General features: G+C 36.8%; 2 protein-coding genes across 19 annotated transcripts in view; both read left to right on the forward strand.

Moving 5' to 3' along the window:
• The first annotated feature begins 389 nt into the window (after positions 1 to 389).
• On the forward strand, positions 390 to 8233 carry LOC139120130 (BLOC-1-related complex subunit 7-like). The gene is made up of 5 exons (XM_070684232.1): positions 390 to 728; positions 1790 to 1852; positions 4274 to 4317; positions 7116 to 7136; positions 7518 to 8233. The coding sequence occupies exons 1-5, from the start codon at positions 618 to 620 to the stop codon at positions 7567 to 7569; spliced, it is 291 nt and encodes a 96-aa protein (XP_070540333.1). The 5' UTR covers positions 390 to 617; the 3' UTR covers positions 7570 to 8233.
• Positions 8234 to 9416: 1183 nt separating this feature from the next.
• LOC139120131 (actin-binding LIM protein 2-like) overlaps positions 9417 to 23233 on the forward strand; it is a 114541-nt gene continuing 100724 nt past the window's right edge. For 8 of the 18 annotated variants that reach the window (XM_070684244.1, XM_070684257.1, XM_070684268.1 and 5 more), the window contains exon 1: positions 9455 to 9632. In XM_070684244.1, the coding sequence (XP_070540345.1) occupies positions 9599 to 9632 (34 nt within the window). In that variant the 5' untranslated portion in view covers positions 9455 to 9598. Of the gene's footprint in view, positions 9633 to 17807; positions 17959 to 23233 lie in introns of those variants that run through there. The other 10 variants (XM_070684233.1, XM_070684234.1, XM_070684237.1 and 7 more) reach the window with 4 other exon arrangements.

Below are 23233 nucleotides of genomic sequence, written 5' to 3' on the forward strand. Positions count from 1 at the left end.
GTGCTTATGCTTCCACTATTCATATGGCTAATTTTCCAAAAGTAAGGACTCTTTTAAAGTCCTAACTCGGGCTACTTAAAACATAGACAATAAGGAAGCACCCGGGGGAAGCAGATAGATTTATTGTATTTCTAGGCCTCCGGCCCCTATACAAAGGAGTTACGTACATTCCAGATGAAATAATTACAAATGAACAAATATTTATGGAAAGAAAATAATATTAGCTGAGAAAACGCCAATATGCAAGGAACAAAACAAGATTAATTTACATAACATATCAATTCTTTACGTAAGCCGGGGGAAGCACCTCTTGATAGACGTTGAAGGCGATCTATTCTCATAAATTTCAATCCTCGATAAATCTGAAACTCAATATGAAGCTGATCTGAGTTTGCTGTCGACGAACTTTGAACTGCCAAGTAACGTCGTAAAATTCTTTGCCTTTACATTTTTATCTACTTTTTCTTGCGGACAAATTCGGAAAGAACTCTTTCTTAAATACCGTTCATAAGTATTTTGTACATTTGCATGATCAGAATCTGGATAATTGACACTTAGCTATCCGATTTGACTCTTACTGGCCAATGCTCTGTCGTAAAACGGTACAACTATGAGAAATGGCTGCCAGTAGAGTACTAGATCCAAGGTTACTGCCAAAAATCCAAGAAAACATCAATGATTCTGGCTCACTCGTCAGGCAAATCATTCGTGGATCAAAGTCAAATGAGGTATGCTGTCAATATGATGTTTATTCAACTGGTGCGAACTGGGCGCTTGACTCAGTGTGCGGTGGAGTAGCTGCAGAGAGCATGCAGTGCTGTACAGTGTAGCTACTATAGTAGCTCGAGGTTTGCCAGGGTCACAGGTTATCGTAACGTTGCTTGGATAGTCGTTCGAGGCGGGCGGCCGCAGGTCTATTTTTTCCAAGTAAACGGCGACCTGCGGCCGGCCGCCTCGAACGACTATCCAAGCAACGTTACGATAACCTGTGGCCAGGGTGGGTCGAACGGCAACGGCCCACATCACTGACATACCCAAGCAAAACCTAGAGCTACAGTACCTGAGTACTGCAGCTAGGTGAATGATACTGCTGCTAGGTGGATGTTACTAGGTTCACCGGAGGCTTTCCCGAAGTACACCAGATTTGCCAATGTCGCTCTAGATCAATTTACAGCGGGGAGTGCTTTACCCATGGAGCTGGAAATGGACTCTTATAATAGCTCCATGGCTTTCCTAATCCGGACGCATTGAACCCACACTGAGCAGCAAGATGAACCTATTTTTTTTGTCATTTTCTATTTGATTTGTGGACTTGGTAAATTACTTGCCTTGAATGATACGAAAACCAATGACACCGATCATTGGACCTGTTTTGATGTCGAATTGGTAACTTGATAACGCGACCCCGAGTAAGGTCGACCCAAAATCCTAGACAAGACGACTCCCATACAAGTTCACCTCTCTTTACCATTTGTATCTTCTTTAATATCTTTTTGTACCACTATTGACGGCAGGACTTCCTTTTGACCCCCTCATACCTGAAATCAATGTAATCTTGAGACTTCCTCTGAGGAAGCACTTCAAAAGTAACTGTGAAGGGATTTAGAATTAGGGTTAGGGTTTGCCTTAGTGTTGGCATTAAAACATATGTAGTAAATCTTATATAAAAAGGGGAGCAGGTTGAGGAGGGGGCCCTAAGGAAGTCTTTCTCTATTGACCACCCAATCTTCAAATGGAAATAATTATTGCACCAATGTATTTATGACTCTATCTTCTCTTTTCCTCTTAGCTATTGTCTCAAGCAACCAAGAATTTCGCATCTTCAGAAAACACAATAGAAGCATCAGAAGCAGTAAGTACTTCAGTGCTACTTGGAAAATATCTTTGACTTGATTCAAAACCTTCGCCTTAATTTCATTTCACTTTTTGTCCAGATTATTCCCCAATCCTCTATCTTTTGTGTTCAATAATAATGTATGCTTGTTATCGGTAGTGTAATATCCCTATTGTCTTTATGACACTGGTTGATCCATGAGTAGGGATTCATAAGAGGTTAATAAGGGGAAATATGTGCTTGAAACGGGGATGTGTACAGGGCTCGAAATACTTTTTTTCAACCACCTGTCCACTGGACAAGTCAAAATAAAAAGCACCTGTCCCAGTGAGAAAAGTACCTGTCCAAAATGGCATAATTTATTCTAAGAAACTATACTAGTTTCAATTCAATTCAATAAACTCATGCCTGTATCATACGCAAACTGACGTAACAGCGGTGTCAAGATAGCTATGAGAATCTCCCAATCTAAGAGATTTGAGACGTGACCTTAGATAAATCAATATAGCTGCCTCCTGTAAACAGTGATTAGATATTGAATTTTCTTTTACTTTTTTCTCTCAGGTAAATATCCAAATAATGATTTTCAAAATTGTAAAAGGTATATACTGTAACAGCGTTTCCGTTAACGCAAAATCCTGCGTATTTTACGTAAAATAGTCTGAAAAATGCAAAAAAAAATCATGACTGCGTAAACTAATTAATACGCCTTGAGAAATGCCGCCCCATGACACGGACGTACTTGGCTCACACTACATTGCCTCAACGTGGTTCAATCACGACAAAAATAGAACATATGCACCTGCTTGCAAGTGACATTGATATTGCAACATTTTAGACTTAAGCGGACGGCAACTCTTTATGAAACCTTGTATTTCATCATCACAAAGCATCGTGTCAATCAGTTCTGTATAGACAATGACACTACAGATGCAAAAAATTCGAGAATCCATCGAGTCTACGTTGCAAGTTGGTAACACAATACAGTTAATCATGGTCATTAGGTCGCATGTTATTTGGAAAGTGTTTACGGGTGACGATTTACACTCTGTAGGGTTGCATCTTGAGAGCTCCCGCTGGACTTTGATCAGTATCTGCTTTTTGTTGGCCCTTTGAAAACACTAATTTCACTGTCAGAAAGTATTTTCTTTGAAACTTTGAACATGAAGTCATTAGGCTGCTCAACGATCATATACGAGACATGCATCACGGCATTGCAAGCGTTCAGCTACTATACCTTGAAGCCCCCCACGTTATTGTTTTTTGTTAATAGAGCATGCGCATTAAAGGAAACCCCCAAGTTCGACAGAAAAGACTGCCCAACTCACTTCAGATACCGATTCTCACCGACACCGTACGAGTTGTTGATACATTTTACGCAAATAAGAACCAAGTTGCGTAAAATCGTACGCAAGTTTTGAAATTGTAACGGAAACGCTGTTATATAAATTTAAACTTATGAATATTTGCTGTAGTCAATAGGTTGAAATACTGGTTGCAGGCTGAAAAACCTACCTGTCCACTTGGACAAGTACTTTTCAAAACTACTTGTCCCAGGCCAAATTTCACTTGTCCGGGACAGGCAGACAGGTAATATTTCGAGCCCTAGTGTATATGTTTCCAATACCACTTCACCGATGTGTATCATAGCACAATGAAGCAAAACTCTGTGCAGCATGTAAGTGTAATACTCCATATAATGATTGCCTGCAATAAATTATTCAAAGTTTTTTAAAGTTTTTATTTTTAGGGTCATGTGTATTAACTTCTGTTCCATTGACGTATAGCAACTACATCATTGCCATTATGGATAATTTGCATACTTTTATGTACCGGTACACGGTGTATGCATACTTTATAGCATCATTGTTCCCTAAATTATTAAATTATTATTCACCCTTGTTTGTATACACAAGTCCCCAGAAGCCATACAAGCAGTTGCATTCCCTTACATATATATCGATACATGCATAATACAAGCGCTCCTTGGCCCTTGTTGCAGAAATCATTGTCTGCTGTTTCAAGGCCATTTAATACATGCAGGGAAAATTGCACAACTGACTTTCAGGTTTGGCTTTTTCAGAAATTACATCATATATGGCTTCCCTGAACTGATGTTGTCTGCCCTCGTGTGTGTAAGTGCCGTGTCTATAGACATAATGAGACAGTAGAGATTTGACTGCAGTCCTGTGATGAGGGAGTGTGGTTTAACTTGTACAATGTTTCTGTTGAATACATGTAAGGAAGGAATAATAGCTGGCTCATCCATATCTTCCCATGACGAGCTGTTTTGGTCAATACACAGTGCCACAGAAAAAAATGCGTTCACTGCTCATACACAACTAGAATGGACGAAGTGTTCCGTAAAGACAAGAATTGCAGCATCCGTGTTGCAACTGCAACATCATTGTAATTTCTGTTCACCGTCTACTTTTTCAGAACATCAAGAAGATGGGTATATTGGTTTCGCATCTTCAGTTTCAGTAAGTAATTCAAGGCATGGCAAAATATATAGCTTGTCGGCCTCAGTCATAAAATGAAACTAAAGTTGGTACCAGCCACAGAAATGCACAGAGAACATAAAGGAAGAGTATCTATGATAAACTATACAAAACACTTAATTTTGAGCTTGTAATGAAATTCTATTTATATTGCATGGTTGTACTGTAAGTTTTCTTTATAAGTAGCATTTTTGACAAAGTTATGTAATTGAAAGCCCTAATATACTTATAACATTTTATGTTGCATGATATTAACATGAAATTGATTAACAATATAATACAATACTGTTACTCTATATATTGTTCATCAGACTCTACTGGTAATATTGATAAGTGTTAATAAAATTCATTGACTGCAGTTTGCATGATGTCAATAACAAATAATAGTGTTCATCAGATAGAATGTAATATAAGGTTATTCCCAAAATACTGGGATTTACATGTATGTCCGAGTACATCGTGCAGCGGAGGTATTGTCCGAGACGCGTAGCGTCAAGGACAATACCGAAGGGTACGATGTACGAGGACTTAAATCCCAGTATTTTGGGAATAACCTTATTATTGTTCATCTTTTTAGTCCAACTCTAGCAGAAAAAAGTTGAAATTAAAGCATTTTTCGACGCCCGTCGCGCACTGTACTGAGCGATGGCTAGCAGACTGGGAACACGTTAAGTGCGTCTGCTAAGTGCGCAGAATGAAATTTCAACCCACAATGCGCAGTGCACATGGTAAAAATTGTAGGTCAGCAGCATAATTTCACTTCAAATTCATAGGTTTTGGACTGACTGTGACTATAGCATCCAATAACACCTTAAATTATTGTACTCCACGTCAAAGTTGTTGGACTCTGTGTCTACTGATACCAAAACTTACTGTACGACGAAACTCCATAGGTTACAGATGCAGGTGTATAATAATGTTTTATATTAATGATATAAAAGTGTGGCAAAACAGAACAGGCAGTTGGATAGTTGCCAAAAAATCTGTGATATCTTATAACCATAGAGCAATTCACATGATTTACGTAGTACACATTTTTAGCAATCATGGTTTGTGACAGTGATAGCTATGGCAAGTCCCTTATAGGAAAAGATATGTAAGACAAAGAATTACAACCTTTGTTTTTATATGAGCTATAGACTCCCTCAATTTAAGCAGTATAAAAGTTCCCTTAAAGGACCACGATGCGCATCTTGTTGGACTTTGTTGACGTCAAAGCTCCTTCCAATTTGCCCACACATTCCTTGAACTCTACCCATCAATCAAAAGAAACTTTCATTGTCATACTGCCCCATCAGGCAGACAGTAGTTATTAGTCCCCACGGACACCGTCCGGGGGACTTATAGGTTTGGTCATGTCCGTGCGTGCGTGCGTGCGTGCGTGCGTGCGTCCGTTCACGCAGATATCTCAGAGATGCCTGGAGCGATTTCATTCAAGCTTGGTACAAGGATTACTTCATATGTCATACAGATGCACGTCAATTTGTTTTGTGATACGATCCAATATGGCCGCCAGGCGGCCATTTTATTACGATTTTTTCATGTACAGAGCCATAACTCAGGCATGTTCCAACCGATTTTATTCAAAGTTGGTACAAGGACATTGACCAATGTCATAGATATGCACGTCAATTTGTTTTGTGATACGATCCAATATGGCTGCCGTGCAGCCATTTTGTTACAATTTTTTTCATGTACAGAGCCATAACTCAGGCATATCTCAACCGATTTTATTCAAACTTGGTACAAGGACATTGACCTATGTCATACATATGCACGTCAATTTGTTTTGTGATACAATCCAATATGGCCGCCAGGCGGCCATTTTGTTATGATTTTTTCATGTACAGAGCCATAACTCAGGCATATCTCAATATTTCAAAGTTGGTACAAGGACATTGACCTATGTCATACACATGCACATTGATTTGTTTTGTGATACGATCCAATATGGCTGCTATGTGGCCATTTTGTTACGTTTCTTTCATATCCGGAACCATAACTCAGACATGTATCAAGCGAATTTATTCAAAGTTGGTACAAGGAGATTTACCAATGTCATACATATGCATGGTAATTTGTTTTGTTATACAATCCAATATGGCCGCTGTGTGGCCATTTTATTACGAGTTTTCATGTCCTGAACCATAACTCAGACATGTATCAAGCAAATTTATTCAAAAGTATTTTTATCACAGACCTAATGAAGAGGACTCTATCCTCTCTGAGGACCTGTAATCAAAGTACCCACTAACAAGTGGGGACTGTGTCATCAACAATGACTTATGATACTAAGGAAACAGAAAACAAAGTAAAGGGTATTCAGCGCCATGTGTTTCCATGGATACTGACATATCGTTTAATGTGAGGATTTCAGTGCTTATTTGCATAATTCCACATTTTTTGCATTGGAGGCAGTCACATGTGAGTGGGGCACTCGTTCATTGTTGACATCTTGTTCACAATTGTATCCACTTCAAGTCTGTGGTTACTAATACTTGTATATGTATATCCTTCATTAGAAACATTAACTCAAACTAATCATACTTTGAGAGTAAAATCATGAAGAGAATGCCAAGAGCTATAGCTTACAGGTGTCATTGTAGAATCCAGGATCAAGCGAGCTGTGGAGTATTTAAAACATAATAATTTTAATTGATAAACAGCTGTGCCATCAAACAAGTTGTGTCAGTATGAATAAGACGGCTTTGCTGAATAGGTTTTGTGAATATTCTTGACCACGATTTGAACTCAATGATGATTTTTCCCTTTCTTTTCAGGGCAGAAGCTATTGAGAGAAGGTGAGTAAAAACATATGTATATGTTTATACCATCTTTTGGCAGGGTTCCGGTGCTATGAATTGCAGGGATTTGTTCAATGGTGAGAGATGTTGGATATCAAAATGTTGTCAAATATTTTGATCGTAATGAAGCCCAGACTAGAAAGTGAGACTGGGCTGGCGATCTGTCTTTACTGCTAGACCATGGGCTTTTAATCTAAAACTGATTTTTCTCACCCTAGCTCTGTCAATGTCAGCAATAAATGAACCTCCATGGTAATAGATAGAGAACAACTTCTTCAAATTCAACGAATTACCACTCAGTTGGAAGATACATGGTCCCTGTATAATGCATTCTCTCTTCAGTTTTCAAGATGTCCTTTTTTGTTTTGTGTCATCCAGTGTTGGTGAGATGGAAACTCTCCAAGATCAACTGACAACATTGCAAAGGTGAAATGACCCTGTGATGAAAGTCATCCTTGTTTACCTGTACCCAAGACATGGGCATCAGCTGGTGTATGCGTAATACAAGATATAGGATATCACTCTGGTGTCAACAGTCTTTTATGTAAATGTATTGGCTACCATATTATTACAAGTTAAAAAAAATTGCAACCACTTGGTGCATGTTTAATAAGAAAGATATCAAGCTTTATTCAAATGCAATGTGACATTTTCACTTATACGTGGCTGCTGGTTCATGTTTTAGATTCATGTGTAAGCATTTAGACTTTTCACTGCTGTGACAGTGATGTGACTGACAAGTTGGTACAGATGTGAGAGTTTAACCCAGCCAATCAGAATTATTTGCATGTTCATTAGCCATGTACTTATGATCATGAGTTCAGTTTACTGAGGAGAACGTTATAAATTGTCAAAAGGTCTTAAAATTATTACGTAGGCATATTACAGAGTGATTGTAATCATGAAAGCGAACGTAAAAGTATGTGAAGATTGTTCATATTTAAATGCATCAATTTGAACTGATAAAGGACAAGATTTTGACAGTGTCTTGTAAGGACATACTTTTAGTGTAGAGTTCTCAATTTATTTATATGTGTATACAGTCCAAGTTGTGCAATGTTTTATGCAAAGAAATTAAATGAATTTAACATTGAGTAACTCTTCTTCTCCTGGTCTGTGATTGTGTGTACATCCATCCAGCTGATTGAAGCTCTGCAGACAGTGTTTTGTCATAGGTTGATCATACATTTCGTGTCTTTGTTTTCAAAATACTTTATGCTGAAGGAATTTTTCAAGTTTTAAGGTCTCACTTTTCAGTTTAATACTTCAACAAGCCTTTTTTCAGTTGCCTGCCCATCAATATTGTATTTACACGATTTTGGTCCTTGGTTTATACTTATTCAAAACACTCTGTTCCCACAATTTTTCACATCCTAACCATACACTTGAAGAGAAATGAACCTGTGCTTTTAAACCTCATAGGCTACCAGGCATATAGACTGTGAATAAAAGTAATAAAAATGAGCTTGTTTGTTTCTCTTCTCATTGTTCAAGAATTTACAAGATGTGATCCCAGATGGCATGTTGAAAGGCTAGTTTAACAGCAATCTTATTCATTGTTCCTTGAGCTCAAAAGTCAGTGTTCCAAAGAATTCTTATCAAACTTGAAGCATGGCTTTGTGAGTTGGAATATGTTGACCCCTGATTAAAGGTGTTAATGTCGCCAGAGGGCGCTTCCTGCAATCAACGCCACGTGATACAACCCAATCAAGTTTCCAAACTTTCAAGTTGCTGAATAGGGTACGAGGAAATACCAACAATGCAATATGATATGCAGCCTGTAGCCCAAGTCACATGGTCTAAGAAACTATCATGATTATGATTTATAAATTTTATCAATAAAACAATTTTCAATTTCATCAGGTTTGAGTTTCCTTACTGCTCTACAACAAAATATTTTGAAATTTACAGAAGAGTAGCATTGCAATCTGGATCCTGATGAAATAAAATGATTTTATAGATAAAATTCATATTTAACAAACGTGACAATGGATAAAGGGTCGGGAACACAAACAAATAAAAGTAATCACAGGAAACACTGTGCAAGGTGTATTATGGGCTTATTTTGAGAAACTAATGAAACAACAGTAAAACTTCTCATGACATTCTGTTGTGTCACTATTTTATAAACATTGTCATCGGTTTCCTCCTGAAGTCACACGCAAAACAACAACAACAACAAACAAACAAAAAACCAGCTTCAAAATCACTCATGATGTGGACAAAAGGCTGGCGCGTGTCAGGGCGCATGTGGGCAAACTTTGTATATCGCCCTCTATCGACTTCTTTTTCACCAGTGTACGGTAGCAGTCAGCAGACCGGCATCTACCTGCAAATTACTCTGGCTGTCTGCTTCATTGACCGCCGTGCTGGTTACCGTACAACAACGGTACTGTTATCGATGACCGCAAGTGAAGCAATCGGTTGGTTTTAGCTGCAGTTCGTTAGCAAGAAACGACATGAAGCGGTTTGTGAGCAACGTTACCAGGACAGGTAAGATAGAAGCGATTTCGTAAGCCCAGTAACGATACGAATGCTAGCGATATCATAGACCATATGTCATATGTATTCTGAAATTTTATTGTCTGTCCGTTCGCGGCACACGACAGCAATATTCTGCACCCCGCCCCGCTTTGATAGACGCACACGTTGTGTATCTTGTACGTGCCTCCCACAAACCTTACAATTTGTACAGTAAAATGTCAGTATTTTATTTATGGCTTCTTCAAGAGGGCAAAATCGCGCCAATACTCAATGACGGCCGCAGTGAAACCCAGAAGTCACCATCACCGGTTTCGGTGCCATGATCCCGGCGATTTCGAAATCCCTTAAATATCGTAGAACAACAAAACGGTAGATCGTTCGGTATATCATTAACGCTAAACTATATATGTGGACAAGGGCATTTTCATTAGAATAAACAACCGGTCACGGTTAAAAAAACGTCGGGTTTCAGTAGCGCTATGTGAACTATTATCCTGAAAATATGAGATATTGCTGTGTACGGTCAATCGATCGTCATTAGGAGTGGGTATCGAACCATTTACCATCTGGCTGTTTTACACACATCGCTACCTGCTTGCGATGGATTGGCAGTTCACCGCTGAATAATTTGACTTTGCCTCCACGAATGTCGTGTGAACTCTTTGTTTATATATGCCTAGTTTCGTGCATAGTTGGAGTGCTTGGGAGTACAAAGTTTGGCCTAGTTTTTTGTTGACAGTGAATTCTCAACAAAGCGATGTGATTTATAATTTATCATAATTTCGTAGTACAGATTGATAGAGAATATCATGAAATGACTTGACACAGTTAAAAGTGACCCCAAAATGCGGAATACAGCAAGTCAGGTGGTCATGATAGTTTAAAACTCTGACTTCACTTCATTTGAATTGATTCATGGACTCAAAAATAGGACACGTTTGAAAGTTCTAGTAGTGTTCTACCATTTGTTCAGTACAGGCAGCAGTTCATGGATGATGTCTGCCTGGACATTGTACAGAGGTCAGCGGTTTAACAGTTGCATACTTCACAGATCTGATAGATAATGATTTAATTCCAAAGATTACATCACTCAGTGCTGTTAGCAGTTAGTTAAATATACGCCCATTGTCTGCCATGAAAGAAGTAAACAATGCCTCAACCAGCTGACTGTCTTCCAAATATAACTTGGCCTTAAACTTGCCATATGTCAAACAGTCTGGCAAACTCCAGTGCCTCTGAAGTTTTGTTACTGTACTGGTACACACTCTTGTAAATGGTTTAATATATCCAAAACAGATCAATACCTCACTTTGATATTGGCATTTGCTCAAGATTGTCTACAAATTGGAGTACTTTCATAGGGATCTTAACCCTTTGAGCACCAAAGTCAATTTTTGTCGCTTTTATAAAATATACCAACATTTTTTTCTGATTTTCACTAAAATTTTAATTAAAAAGTGTAGCCAATGAAATGTGATGTCCGTTTGGTAAAAATTATCAAAAAATTACAGAAAAATTCATAAAAATAAGTAAAATGTTGCACTAAAATTTTGGCGGGAAAAATTACAGCACTCAAAGGGTTAATGCCACTAATTACTATTAGAAATAAGAATGTTTGATAAATGATTTTTTGAATAAGACATTTCAATTTCAAGGTGAACAAAAATGTTCTTGTTTTCCTGATTCAGTAGTATTGAACTGAAGCTTAGCGCAGAGTGTTCATAATTTCTTGAAGCCTCCAGGCAGATATGTAAAGACAGAGTGAATTCCTTCCGATTTCTGTTTGGATCAATTTCAGTGTTTTTGCTATTAAAGGTTTTGGAAAATAGGTAAATGATATGGGAACCTCTCTACCAATGCTGTTATCTAATACAATTGTATTGATATTCTCAGGGGAAGCCTTGGTAACATGATTGGGGAAGCCGGTAATATTTACTGGTGGTTCAGGCCTTAACAAAATTATTGAATTTTTTATGTATGAACTGTGATTAAACTGTAAGCATAAATATCAAAATCATTACTGGAGCATATTTCTCTGTTATGGTATTCTCCTTGTAATTTCCTGGGAGCCATTCACAAAGAAATGCAGAATTTACATCTATAGAGAAGTTAAAAATGATTTTCTATATCAGTCATGTCCACGGTTTCTTCTGTAGTTATATGCAGTATTCCTTATACACAAAGGTATGAAAAATAAGGGGCGGATATTGTAAAATAGCAGTCACTGAGGTATAATATGCTACTGATGCTTTTTTCTTTCACTTCCTCGCTGTGCCGACACTCAAAATCCATTGTGTCTGTCTTCCATATTAAACCAGAATTTAATGGGAAAATGGTGGAACACAATAGCCAAAGCAATTTCCTCAGTGCCTGTTTGTAAGGTGTTGTGGGGGATTTCTTTGAATTGAAACACAATAGGGACAGACCTTTTATGTGACATGTAACCATGACAACAGGTCATCTTGGCAACAGATGTTGGTTTCTATTCGTCTTCATTGCCAGCAAGGGATTCCCTAGTGACATTTATACTCCACTGAATTATCCTAAAAAATCAAGATAAATAGAGCAAAAATATTCTGTATGCGAGAGCATTGAAAGCTGGGAGTGATATTATAGTCAAATAGTCCAATGATTGTACAATAATGCATATCAATATCAGAATATCGTATCTATTTTAAATTAAGCGTAGTTGAGTAATAATTACCCGTTTCCTATAGTTTTCGGAATTGTGATGTCTGTATATATATAGCTGCATTTTGTCATTTCTCAAGGTCGTTTTTCTGAACACATTGAATTGGCAATGTATTACAGTGAATCTTTTGGTACAGTGTTGAAATCCAAGGATTTACATCACATCAAGCCAGTGTTTAAGCACACACAACACACTTGTGGAAGTAATACTGTCATCACTGATTGTATTGTTGATTTTGTCCACTCTCAACCTTGAAAACTGAATTGTCTGGTCGACTCATGTGATTTCCCATGTTTGATGTTTGATTAATTTATGATTCATGTTTCCTAAAAGTAATTCCACAATATCTAAAAAATTGTATTTACTGTAAGACTAAGGTAGATGTACTCAACAAAATCACCTTCCTGAATTTCACTTTGTTTAATTTGTGATTCTGAATGTGTGTTTTAATTTCTAGGTCATAAAACATGTTACTCAAAGTCCTCTTTAAATGTTTTGAGCCAAAAAATTTATATCAACCATTGTTCCTGAAGCTCAAAAATCCCATTTACAATATCATAATTGCAAAATTGACAGTAATAAATTGAGATTTGACCTGCAGTGTTTGTTATAGTGATAGAAGTATGCAGTCTGTGAATAAATCACCTCTGACCATTCCAATCAAAGTCAGATAACAGCGTGTACAGAACAGCGATCAAACCATTAGAAATATTACAAGGTGACGTTGGGATGACATTTATGATGCATATGGCAACCATCGCCACTCAATCAAGAGTGTGTGTGTGCCATGTGGAGACATCCTGTGATTTGAGATTATGCTGTATGCTCAGGCAATATGACAGATAACCTACATATATTTGTGAAATTAGTCATCTTGATTGGCGTGGCCATGCTACTACAATCCATTCACAATATGTATCGTATAATATTATGGAAATTTTTTGACAAAAGATTCTTAATAATTTTGTGCAATATCACAATATGAAATGCTTAGCGAAATATGGTTTACAAGTCAATTTATTCATAGGTTTAATTCTATGGTAAAATTTCATATTTGAAGGTTGAATTGTAGATTCCTCCTGGCAGCCCTGCCTGCACCATTCTGTTTTACAATCCAAAGTGATGTGTGATCAATCTTATTAGCAAAGGGCAAGTTGTATCCAATTTAAAATCTAATTGATCAGCTAATGCATTCGCATACTTGACAGATTTCACAGGCATACAGATGAAAGATGTTGAGTCTCGGTAAATTGTATACAATTATTGTGTAGTGGATATTTCTATTTGAAACTGCTAATTGAATTGATAGATTAAAAAATGAATTATATATATATATATATATATATATATATATATATATATATATATATATATATATATATATATTCAGTTTTAGACATACTGTACAAATGTGCATGCTTTTTATTTTAAAAATCTTTATAGAAGTTTCTAGCATAGGTTAATGATATAAATAATTTTCATAACTTTAATCTATGGATACTTTTATGATAAGAAAATTGAATATTTAATTCAGATAATTAAATATCTATAGTTATGAAACGCATAGATTTCTTGGACTAATTGCAAATCTACCGATATATTAACTCTCTCAGGTTTAGAGAATATCATATATTTTAAAACTGACCAAATTAGACTGCAGATAGTGATATGGTGATGTACGAAAACACCTTAATACATTAAAAAATGCTGTTGTGATGTATGTAGTAGTTTAATATCAGGATTTATCACATTTGCAGGACTGATAAACATGTTTTTGGGTTGTTTTCCTACTTTAAGAGGGAATAGTAAAAAGCATGCCTCTTGCTGCTTGTAAGTTGTAGTGAATATTTTTTGTGTCTGTACACTAGTTTACAAAGAAATGTAGACTAGATTATTTCTCAGAAGAGTACATGCACTGGGTGTGGACCCTATTATTCTTAAGCACCAGTACCTAATTGACCTGAGATGACCCGATCAAGGACCCTTTATCTAACTTGTAAGCTTTAGGAATATTTTACCAGTCACTGCACTCTCAGACTATGCACGAGTATCTGTTCTTTGACAAGAGATCAACTTTTTGTACTAATGACCAAATTAATTACATTGGTAGTTGGTATGACCGAATACGCCCTGTTTATGTAGGGTCGCGATATCTGGACAAAAAGTTCACCGGCAATTAATATAGCCAGTGCTTTGCCCATTGGCGTGATAGCATGTGTTCTGACTTGCATGTAAAATGTCGAGTGGTATGTTACTGATACTGAAAAGTAAATTGAATCTTCAAAACGTCCCATGTAGTTACTGAACAGTCAATTACGATAACTGTAATTCAGCATATTTTGAACATTCATCTGTATCAAGTTAAGGTTAAGGTCATGACATTCTATAGTTTTGTCTGATATGTTTTGCTTTCTATGAAATTAATTAATTATCACACATGAGGAAGTTGTGGCCCAGATGTTTAGCACAACATACATGTTTGCCTAATGCGCAATTATTGCCAGATGTAGAGCAGCTGTAAGTACAGCTTGTGAAATTACTGTGGATGGCAAGTGTGAGGATGTAAGCAATCTATCAAATTGTGGAAAAAAGTTCAGCAAATGGTATTCATGAACAATTCACCGTTAAACAATTATCTAATCTAAAATTGAAATCTAGGGAATGAAATTAATCCAGGTGTTTGTAGATTCATCTGCATCTTGAGATCAGATTACCAGATTAATATTTTACCATAATCTCTTATTTTTGGACATAGTGACATTATTATTGGATTGTTTTCGTCGGGTCGTCGTTAATAGTATAGATGACTTTCTCAACCAGTAAATCTCAGCCAACTGAAGTAAATTTTGTTTTGCTGAAATAAACAACATAAAAATGTAAAAATGTAAAATGTACAAAAAATTGCAATTAAAGCTCAAAAGTTGTAAAAGTGGTCCTTTGTATAGATATTTTGATATTGCAAATTCAAATTTGTTAATTTCATCAGCAGGTACAGTATGCCCAAAGTGGTGCTGATTGCATCAATATGCTGTAAGCCTTGTTTGTAAATTTTAAACTGGTTCCAATACAGGAGACACACATCCACCAATTATTTTGCTTTTGCAGTGGAGGTGTGCATAGCAAAATTACACTGTTGGTTCTTGAATGGTAGTAGCCAGATATAACCTATACTGGTACATGGTTCCTCCATGGGACCATGACTGGTGTTTACAGTGTACAATGCAGGGCTGAGCTATTGTTATTCTAAGTGACATGTGTTCTAGTATTGTGTCAGTGATGGTGGCAAACGTAATGGCGTGTCAAAATAATGGAACTGATCACAACAATGAAACTTGTTATGCAAATAAGCAATCAATAGCGCTAACGCAATGAGTTACTCCAACCATGTTCTATTGATAACTTTGTTGGGCTATCACTGTTTTTTCCAAAACACGAAAATTGTCAGGAAAATATATTGCACTACACCTGGTACTGTTTGAAGCTCTAGGCAATTGCCTGCATATGTACATGTAAGAGGTTGAAAATTTTCACAACGTTGTGCAATATACTGGTTGATTTTCATCATGGATCTTGTGAATGTCTATATTGTCAAATTGCCAATTTGTGAAAATAACTAACAGATGATTACCAACCCGGTAACAAATGCCCCTATAGTCCCATGAGAGTTATGTATATTTCTGATGGCATTGAAGTGAGAGTATCTTCTTATACAAATTGTTGTTTAAATAATGTATTTCAAATGTCAAATACGTGACGTCACTACAATCCAAAGTGTGAAATCTGTCTGACGGAGCCTAATGTGCCAGGTGTATAATGACTCCGATGTTGTCATGGACATGTGTGCAATGGTTTTGACAGGATATGATCCAACTCATGATCAGAAACATGGATCTGTTCAGTAGCTGAAAATGACACTGCGAGACAGAATGTCAATTTGAAGTTGTTCTAGTTGAACATGGATTATGAAATGAGCACATCAATCAACTTATAATCTTCATAAAAATTGACTCCACATGATAACACAGCACTTACAGTCTGTTAACTTTGATGCATTAGGCAGGTAAATATGAGGGCGACTGGAACAAAGTACAGCTCATTATAATGATCCATTTATTTGACATGATTTGAGGTCAATAGGACAGGCCCCAGGCTATAGGTCGCAACACCTACTCCCATTGCTAAAGAAAAACAAAACAGCTGATTGAATTGTTTTCAACAAAAAAGCAGACATTTTTCTAATTGAAATACCAGATTGCCATTATTTAGAAATTAAAAGTTGTTTGTAATTGTATCCAAACATGGACGCACATGTTCCAGTATTTCGAGGGTGAGTGAATACAGTGATCCAAGGTCCAGGTGATGTTGCTTGGACCAATGGCATTGCAATTGCGGTCATACTAGGCCTGCAGACCAAGCAGGAGCCTATCAAAACTGAATCAGTCAGCTCAACCACTGTTATTATAATTTGATGTGGATGAGAAAGCGTATAGTGTACTACCATGAAGAAAGTTTGACTACAAAAGCTTATGCCACAGCTACCAGTAGGTGTGCCAGGTATGCTCTGACGATCAACAGCATCATGGGTGCTTCAATTCTGATAGCTGTCATCAAACAGCCAATATGATATAGATGTGACGTCAAATACGTGTGTGACGTCCTATACATGTGTGTAACGTGTGACGTGTACATTGATATTATGCCAGGAATTGACTAGATTGTATGGTCACCGAAAGAATTCAGTCTTGTCAATGAATGGCAGAACACTACGTCTGAAAGTCAATATGCCTTTTGTACCAGTACAAGCAGGGAAAACTTGATTGGTTTAGAAAATCATTGTGTCTGTTAATACATGGACATGTTGAGACAGACCATTAAAAGGACCCAACAAATGCTCATAAATGTATATTGATTCTGTTCATTGATTGTAAATTACGTATTAATCTCATCCGGGTGCCGAAAACAATGAAAAAATTAATCCATTGGGAGAAAAAAAACCCATTTTAATCAGATTTCTTAAAATAATTCTGTTATAAATAGTAGGAAAAAGTGTTTGGCAGGATGTCACAAATTAGCTTTTGTCTTGTGATATTGTTTAACGAAATATTATTAGTGAGTCTTAGGAAATATAGATTAGAGATGTTATAACAATAGAGATGTCAATATTGGATGGTGATTTCGGGAAGTTATTTTCAGACCAAAAAGTATTTGAAAAATTTGAGAAGGGGAAGTGTTTTCTCAGCAATCACTATCGGGAGTGCCAGTATCAGGGTAAATGATCCATAGCAGCATTCAGTGGTAGCTGCTGGCACTGGTGTAAATCGAATTTTACAATCACATATTTTTTTTCTAAGGCCATCCTAATAAAGTTTAATGCAGTAGTGTAGGCTTTAGTGCCTACGACAGGTTACTAAGAGAAGGCAGTATCTCTGAGAGTGTCACGACATGGTCTCTGCAGGTACAGTGATTGAACATTGCGCTCACGTAGGGCAGCGTGATCAGGCTGAAAAATGACCGTGCAGTGTGGATGTCTAGGAAGTCGAAGGAGAAGTCGACACAGGCCGGCTAAATCCGTTCTGAAAGGCAATAATCCGGCACCATTCAGAACTCATTCAACCCTCTCAGGAACTAGTCAGTGTGATGAAGGTTTGTACATTTCATGCCAGGTTTGATTTGATTTCCACGCTGTTTTGCGTTCCTGCACCGCTCTGTAGATTTCTTCTGAAGTCCATTTACTCATTCAGAACTTCCTATTATTGATACTGATGACGAGTTTGTGATCAAATAGAGTTGATGTTTTGGTGGTGAGAAATATTTCTTGCGACACAATAAAAGTCACAGAAATGTCTACAGCAACTTAACATTGGAATTAAGAAATAGAATATGTTTTCATTCAAGATCATACAATACTAAGCTAATATAAGTGTAGTCATGACGTAAGTAAAATTTTTGTAAACCGGATTCTTTTATTACATTAAGGTGAAACAGTGCATTTCTTGTAAAGAAATTAACACAATAGACATAGTATAGCAGAACATGTCGATTGATGAAATTTGAAAACTGTTTCAAACAGTTTCTTTTGTTCTGAAGGCGATAAGTAGACTGAATACATACCAATTGATTGTGCTGCGTAATTGCAATGAAATACAAATTTAAGAATGAAATGTAGGATTGAAATATTCATATGAAGGTACGCCTCCTTGAAAGTTATGGCTATATTGTATGTGTTAGTATTGTGTTGCATTTTATTGGGTTTCTCTGTTTTGGATTCAGCTAGCAAGGTCAGCGAAGGTAGTGAACATTTTACGGCCATTTGCAATTGTATTCGTAGTATTGGCTAAGGTAGAGGGTCTTTTTTTTCATAGAATTTTATAGGCCTAAAATATGGATTAACATAGTCTTTCCCTGCCAAGCATATGGTTCAATTAATGACGTACTACCACTACTCTAGGATGTGATATTAAATTATAAATACATAATAAATAAATAATAAGTATATAATAAATATATTACTATATATGTTGAACATAACTGCTGATTGTGGTGTGTTGTAGGCCACAGTTGTTTCCTCTGTGGCATATTCTCTGACTAGTTATAAGCATTACGTGTTACCAATATAGTGATGATCAAAATCCAATGTACAAAATATCAAAGCCCAACACTTTGAAACACAAAGATGACTAATTATCAGAGAGAGAGAGAGAGAGAGAGAGAGAGAGAGAGAGTGCTTGCCCAGACTCTTAAAGCACATCTGTCCTTATTTGCTCGGATTCATTTTGTTGATGAATTATTCATGAGATGCATGTCATCGTGGTGAAGGGCAAGTCAACTGGAACACAGTGCTTGAATAATCAGCTGTTGAACATGACTGCAATTCCAAATATTTCGTCTGTTGGCTGGAATGCATCCGTCCACATCTTGAATTTGACCAAGCAGAATTATTTTCAGAGCAAAATCAACATTTACCCAACAGAGAGTATAAACCACAGCATTCTGTATGTATTTGTTCCTCTGATGTGAATTCCTCATCATCTTTCTGCAGAAGACTTTTCTCAAAACTTTGTGATGAGACATTTTAAAGCTACCCTAGGAGGCATCATGGGCCAGTGGCTAGAGCAGTGGACTCACGATCAAAGGATGGCGAGTTTCGAGCCCCGGCATGGCTGTGGTGTTGTACGTGTCCTGGGCAAGGCACTTTATTCCTCATTGCTTCTCCCCACCCAGGAGTGATGGGTACCTGGTAGGACAGTGGTTGTAATGTGTGCGTTTAGCTCTGCTGCGCTTATTGACTGCACATGTGAGCTATTGCTTGCTCCCCAGGGAGTTGAGTGGTATCATATTAGGTCCAGTGACCAGGGGTAATAATAATTGTAAAAAGCGCCTTGATCACATGTAGTATTGTGGATATGTGCGCTATATAAGAACCCAATATTATTATTATTATTACCCTAATGCGTTTCTAATTCTATGTAGGAAGTATTCTAAGAGACAATATTTTTATTTTGTTTTATTATGTGCCCATAAATTACGTATACTTATATGTTGTCGCTACAGCGCTTGCTCTCTCTTCATGATTTCACTAAATTAATAATCTTTTTGGACACCAATAAAGGTCTTACAGAATTAAACTTTGGCAGTAAAGTGTATCACTGGTAGAATAAGTATTTGTAATTTTAAAGCATCTCTTGCCAATGCTTCAAATACCGACATCCATGCATCTAAGTTTACCAGTTCTATACAGATGTTAGCTACCCTGGGAAATTCTTAGCATTTTAGTACAATTACATGCTTGGCTTCTTATCTAGGAAATTAATTAATGGATGTCTGGAAATGTTTTGCATGCCGGTTTCAGTAAGAGTATTTCTAAAGTGCATCTGCTGGCAACAGAAATCAAATTAATTCCTTGGATATGTCCTGTCAGAAAAATGAAGCAGTCCGGGAAATTATATTTATTCATTTATTGGGTAATTTTGGTAATAAGAGCACAGCTTGTCAAAGTACTGTCAGTCAAATTGCTGAATTATTGAAATTTCTCAACAATAAACAACTTGCGTCATACATAACCTCAGTTGCACAGTATGGTATATGTCTTTGTCACTGTTCTGTATATATAGTACCTAATGCCATACATGACGAGTCCTGTCAACGTTACCCATTTCCGAGATATATTACCACTGTACACTAATGGAAGGATGTTATGGTAGTGACACTTCCCCACCAGCCACAGCAAATTAGTAATGCTAATTTACACATGCATTTTCCTTCAAACTGACAATATTGCATGATTTTCTATTTGAAATAGGTATACCTTCAATTGATATAACCCTTTGAGCGTCACAGTCAATTTTTGTCACCTTTATAAAATATAGCCCAGTCAATTTTTTTCAGATTTTTGCCAAATTTTTGATAAAAAATGTAGCTAATGAAATATTATGTCCATTTGGTCTAAAATTATCAAAAAAATTATGGAAAAATTAATAAAAATTGGTAAAATGTTGCACTAAAATTTTGATGGGAAAAATTACAGCATTCAAAGGGTTCAAAGGCGTTTTCTTTCTAGACAAAAGGGATTTGTGATTAATTGTGTTCTATCCTGAATATTTGCTGTACATAGTTTAGTGTGAAATCCCAATTTATTTTTTTTCAGACATGGTTGTCCATCAATCATTGATATTCATTTCTATCAAAGTGACTCAATTATAAAATGGAAAATAGCCATCGGGTAGTTAAAAGGCTCCTTGATTTATCACCTGGCAAAAAGGATAATATTTTCTTCTGTTTTGTACAAGTCGTGTTCTGAGAGATTATATTCTCGTGCAGAGTTCGTTGACCTGCACCTGGTGCATTGATTTGATACAGTTTCTTTCTCCACCTGCAGGCTTTTGCATATATCTCATATCATACTATCTCTCTCCAGCAGTCATTTTCTTATTCTGTCTTGTACATAATCATATTTATCGTCCAATTCATTTGAGTCGATTGTTTGGTGTAACAGTATAGCTCCACTGTGAAGCTGTGAGTGTATGTTGTCATGGCAATGAAAGAAGCCTTAATGTCACCAGCTGTGCTAAGAAGTGCCATCGTATCAGATAGCATGGAAATAACACTCACTTTTCACGGTCTTTCTTGGCAAATGTCAAAATGACAAGAAGTCACAGTGCTTGATTTCCTTCCCACGGTATTCACTGTTTATGTTATATTCATGAAGTGGTCAGGTTGTGTATATTCTAGTGCATGGCAAATAACTAGGGTTGCTTTCAATGCTGGGTCTTTGGCCCTACGAGAGGATAATTTCTATATAAAAGGAGATCTTCTCAATATCGAAAGTTAAATGTTTTGTTTACTCAGATCATCTGAGGTGATATTTTCGCAGTCCCAGACACTGCACTGTAGTGCCACACATCACAAGACGCCTGACCCTACATTACCTTTGAGGCTTTCTTGTACTGTCACAGTGTTGGCAGCAATTCAGGGAGCCAGTTCACACACTACAAATCTTTCTCAAAGGCTTTTTGTCCTTCACTGAATTTTTTGTGTGTACGGTTCACACCATGGAAAAGGCTTGACGCAAGGACTTTTTGCTTACCCATTCAATACAATAACAAGCACTGTTTGTTGACCGAAGTGAGTATGTTGTTTACCAGCTGTCTGTATGACGCATTGCTCTGGTTGTCGTCAATGCGTTTTACCTATTGTCATTTTCACCGAGTGATAAGAACGCTAGTGGCTAAAGTTTGCGTTTGCTGAGTGTGTTAACTGTTCTCTTGAAGTTTCTGAATGCTTTCCAGTTCAACTTCAAGTGGCAAAAATTACACCCTACATTAATTTGATGGTTTTTGAGTTATCAATAAATACAACAGTTATATTCAATTTCAAAGAAAATATATGGTTATATATAAGGATTATTTGCGCAATGCTGCATAAAATTCTGTGTTCTCCATATACCGGTACATATTTCATAAAAACAAAATTCGAGAAACATGAAAATAACCTGCCACCCAAGAAATACATGTACTGGTAGTTATTCATCATGTAAAAAACTTATTGATTGCAAAAATATAAAAAATTGCATTCTTCTGCTCAGAATGGGGAAATTAATGAAAATATGCATCTATGAAATTCTTGCAAATGTGAGGGCAGAGAACACAGCTGGTATGACCTTGATGGAATGAGTATTTTTTGCCGTACTGCCACAAAAAACAACCAACCATGACAATACGGCAAATCAACCTTCAGTACCGTTTTCTGTTGAGAGGAATTTCAGTGATTTGAGAACTTTGGAATGCTTGGCAGTGAAACACAAAGTAAAGGACCCTTCAAGCCACAAACACCAATCTGTAAAATCACAGTCACTGTATCTGTATAATGGTGGAACTAATGGAGTTGTAAAACATTGATGAAGAAAGATAGCATCCTTGTCCATGGTGGCTGTACTGTGACATGTTCCTCAGAGATTTGATACCAAACATTTTACTGCAACAGCAACAGTAATTGCAAAAGCTAAAATATGATGTAGACTCACTTGTTTTTCATCATGTTAATATTCCTGGCCAGTCATGCAGTCACAGTTACAATAATCAGCCATTAGCTAGCATATGTTTGACAGTGCAAGATGCTATGTATACCATAACTTTCATTGACATGTACATATCTAGTACATGTATATGCCACATTTATTTTTCCAAATCATTACATTTACATGGAAGTCTACTGAAATTATCACTTCCATAGGACAATTTGAATGACTTTCTTTTTAGCATTTATTGAAGGGGTTTGATTCTGAGCACTCAAATTGATTCTGTTACAGTCAGTACAGAAAATAAAAATAAACTTTGTTGTTTAATACTTTCTATGAAGTAAAAACTCTTCCAGGCCATGAGTGTATTATCTTGTTCACATTGGCAACCCACTGAAATTTGGG

Source organism: Ptychodera flava, chromosome 20 (assembly GCF_041260155.1).
Source record: "Ptychodera flava strain L36383 chromosome 20, AS_Pfla_20210202, whole genome shotgun sequence".
NCBI classification, from domain to species: Eukaryota; Metazoa; Hemichordata; class Enteropneusta; family Ptychoderidae; genus Ptychodera; species Ptychodera flava.

Excerpts from the sequence above, each read along its gene's own strand:
- LOC139120130 (XM_070684232.1), top strand. The coding sequence starts at position 618 with ATGGCTGCCAGTAGAGTACTAGATCCAAGGTTACTGCCAAAAATCCAA. Across the intron at positions 729-1,789 it reads GTGGATCAAAGTCAAATGAG|CTATTGTCTCAAGCAACCAA; the intron begins GTATGCTGTCAA and ends TTTTCCTCTTAG. Across the intron at positions 1,853-4,273 it reads CAATAGAAGCATCAGAAGCA|AACATCAAGAAGATGGGTAT; the intron begins GTAAGTACTTCA and ends CTACTTTTTCAG.